Source organism: Acyrthosiphon pisum, unplaced genomic scaffold, assembly GCF_005508785.2.
Source record: "Acyrthosiphon pisum isolate AL4f unplaced genomic scaffold, pea_aphid_22Mar2018_4r6ur Scaffold_20801;HRSCAF=22172, whole genome shotgun sequence".
Taxonomy (NCBI): domain Eukaryota; kingdom Metazoa; phylum Arthropoda; class Insecta; order Hemiptera; family Aphididae; genus Acyrthosiphon; species Acyrthosiphon pisum.
The window spans coordinates 1-1,146 of record NW_021770199.1 but is presented as its reverse complement, the minus strand read 5'-3'; the positions used below and the strand labels follow the sequence as shown (position 1 = coordinate 1,146).

Genomic DNA, 1,146 nt, shown 5'->3' with positions numbered 1-1,146 from the left:
GAATGATGTTGGAAAGCGTTGAAAATATAATTATGAAAAATTAGGCTGTTAGTGATAGTAGAACGACCAGGGCGGAAACCGTGTTGCTCTTCCATAATAATATTATTGAATGATCTAAGAATATCCTTTTGGACCAATGACTCAAACATTTTGGCAATATGCGATAAAATTGAGATGGGTCTATAGTTGGAGACATCAGTTGTGCATCCGGACTTCAGAATTGGCGTGTTATAGATCCCAGTTTAAGAATGTGTGGAAAGATGCCTTCATCAAGTGATCGCCTAAGAAGAATCCAAAGGGGGTAAGATATAATGGATTTCAGCTTGGAAAGAAATACACCAGGTAGGCCATCCGGACCGACAGATTTGTTACAATGTAGTTCAGATAATTTTTGGTAGACATCATCTAAGCTTAAAGAGACGTTGTTTGGCAGGTCAAAAGAGTAAATGTCTGGACTTTCAAAGTCACATGGAATCACCTTGGAAGAATAAACTGAGGAAAAGTAGGAAGAAAACATCTCAGCTGACTCGTGCTCGTTACAAGAGGATGTGCCATTGAGAGAAACAACTTTAGGGATATCCTTGTGATTGGATCTACTATTGTTCATGAATTGCCAGAATTTTTTTGGGTTACTTTTTAAGGAGCAATCTGCTTGTTTGGCATAGTCGAGAAAACATTTTTTTGAAAGGTATTTGAATTTAGCACGGAGAAAGGAGAATTCTTGGTAGTCATGACTGCTTAGAGATGACTTGAATCTTACGTGGGCCGTTTTCTTTAACGTAACAATTTGTTTCAATTCATGGGAATACCAAGGCGGATATGTCGATTTGCGGAATGTACACTTAGGGACAAAATCAAGTATAGATTGGTGTAGAGCGTCGTAAAAAGTGTTGAACGCCGAATCAATATCAAGAGGATGAAAGGTAGAATACCAGTTAAAAGATCCCAAGAAAGAACTGATTTTTAAATAATCTGCTTTATTAAAATTAAAAAATGATTGGCTACGGTCACATTGTATACTACTAGAACTATTGGACAGAGATATGCAAAGTGCTGGGTGATATGAATCTGTAGGAAAAAACGGTTCGAGTGATTTATTGATTATGAGAAATTTGTTGGAGTTAAACACAAGATCTAAAAGAAATC

The 1,146-nt window shown here is 36.8% G+C and overlaps 1 protein-coding gene across 1 annotated transcript; it reads right to left on the bottom strand.

Moving 5' to 3' along the window:
* Positions 1 to 214: 214 nt before the first annotated feature.
* LOC103307777 lies at positions 215 to 1,068 on the bottom strand (the record flags this gene model as incomplete). The annotated part of the gene is made up of 1 exon (XM_008180065.2): positions 215 to 1,068. A coding segment is annotated over one exon (854 nt), but the record flags the coding sequence as incomplete, so codon positions are not given.
* Between the last annotated feature and the right edge of the window lie 78 nt (positions 1,069 to 1,146).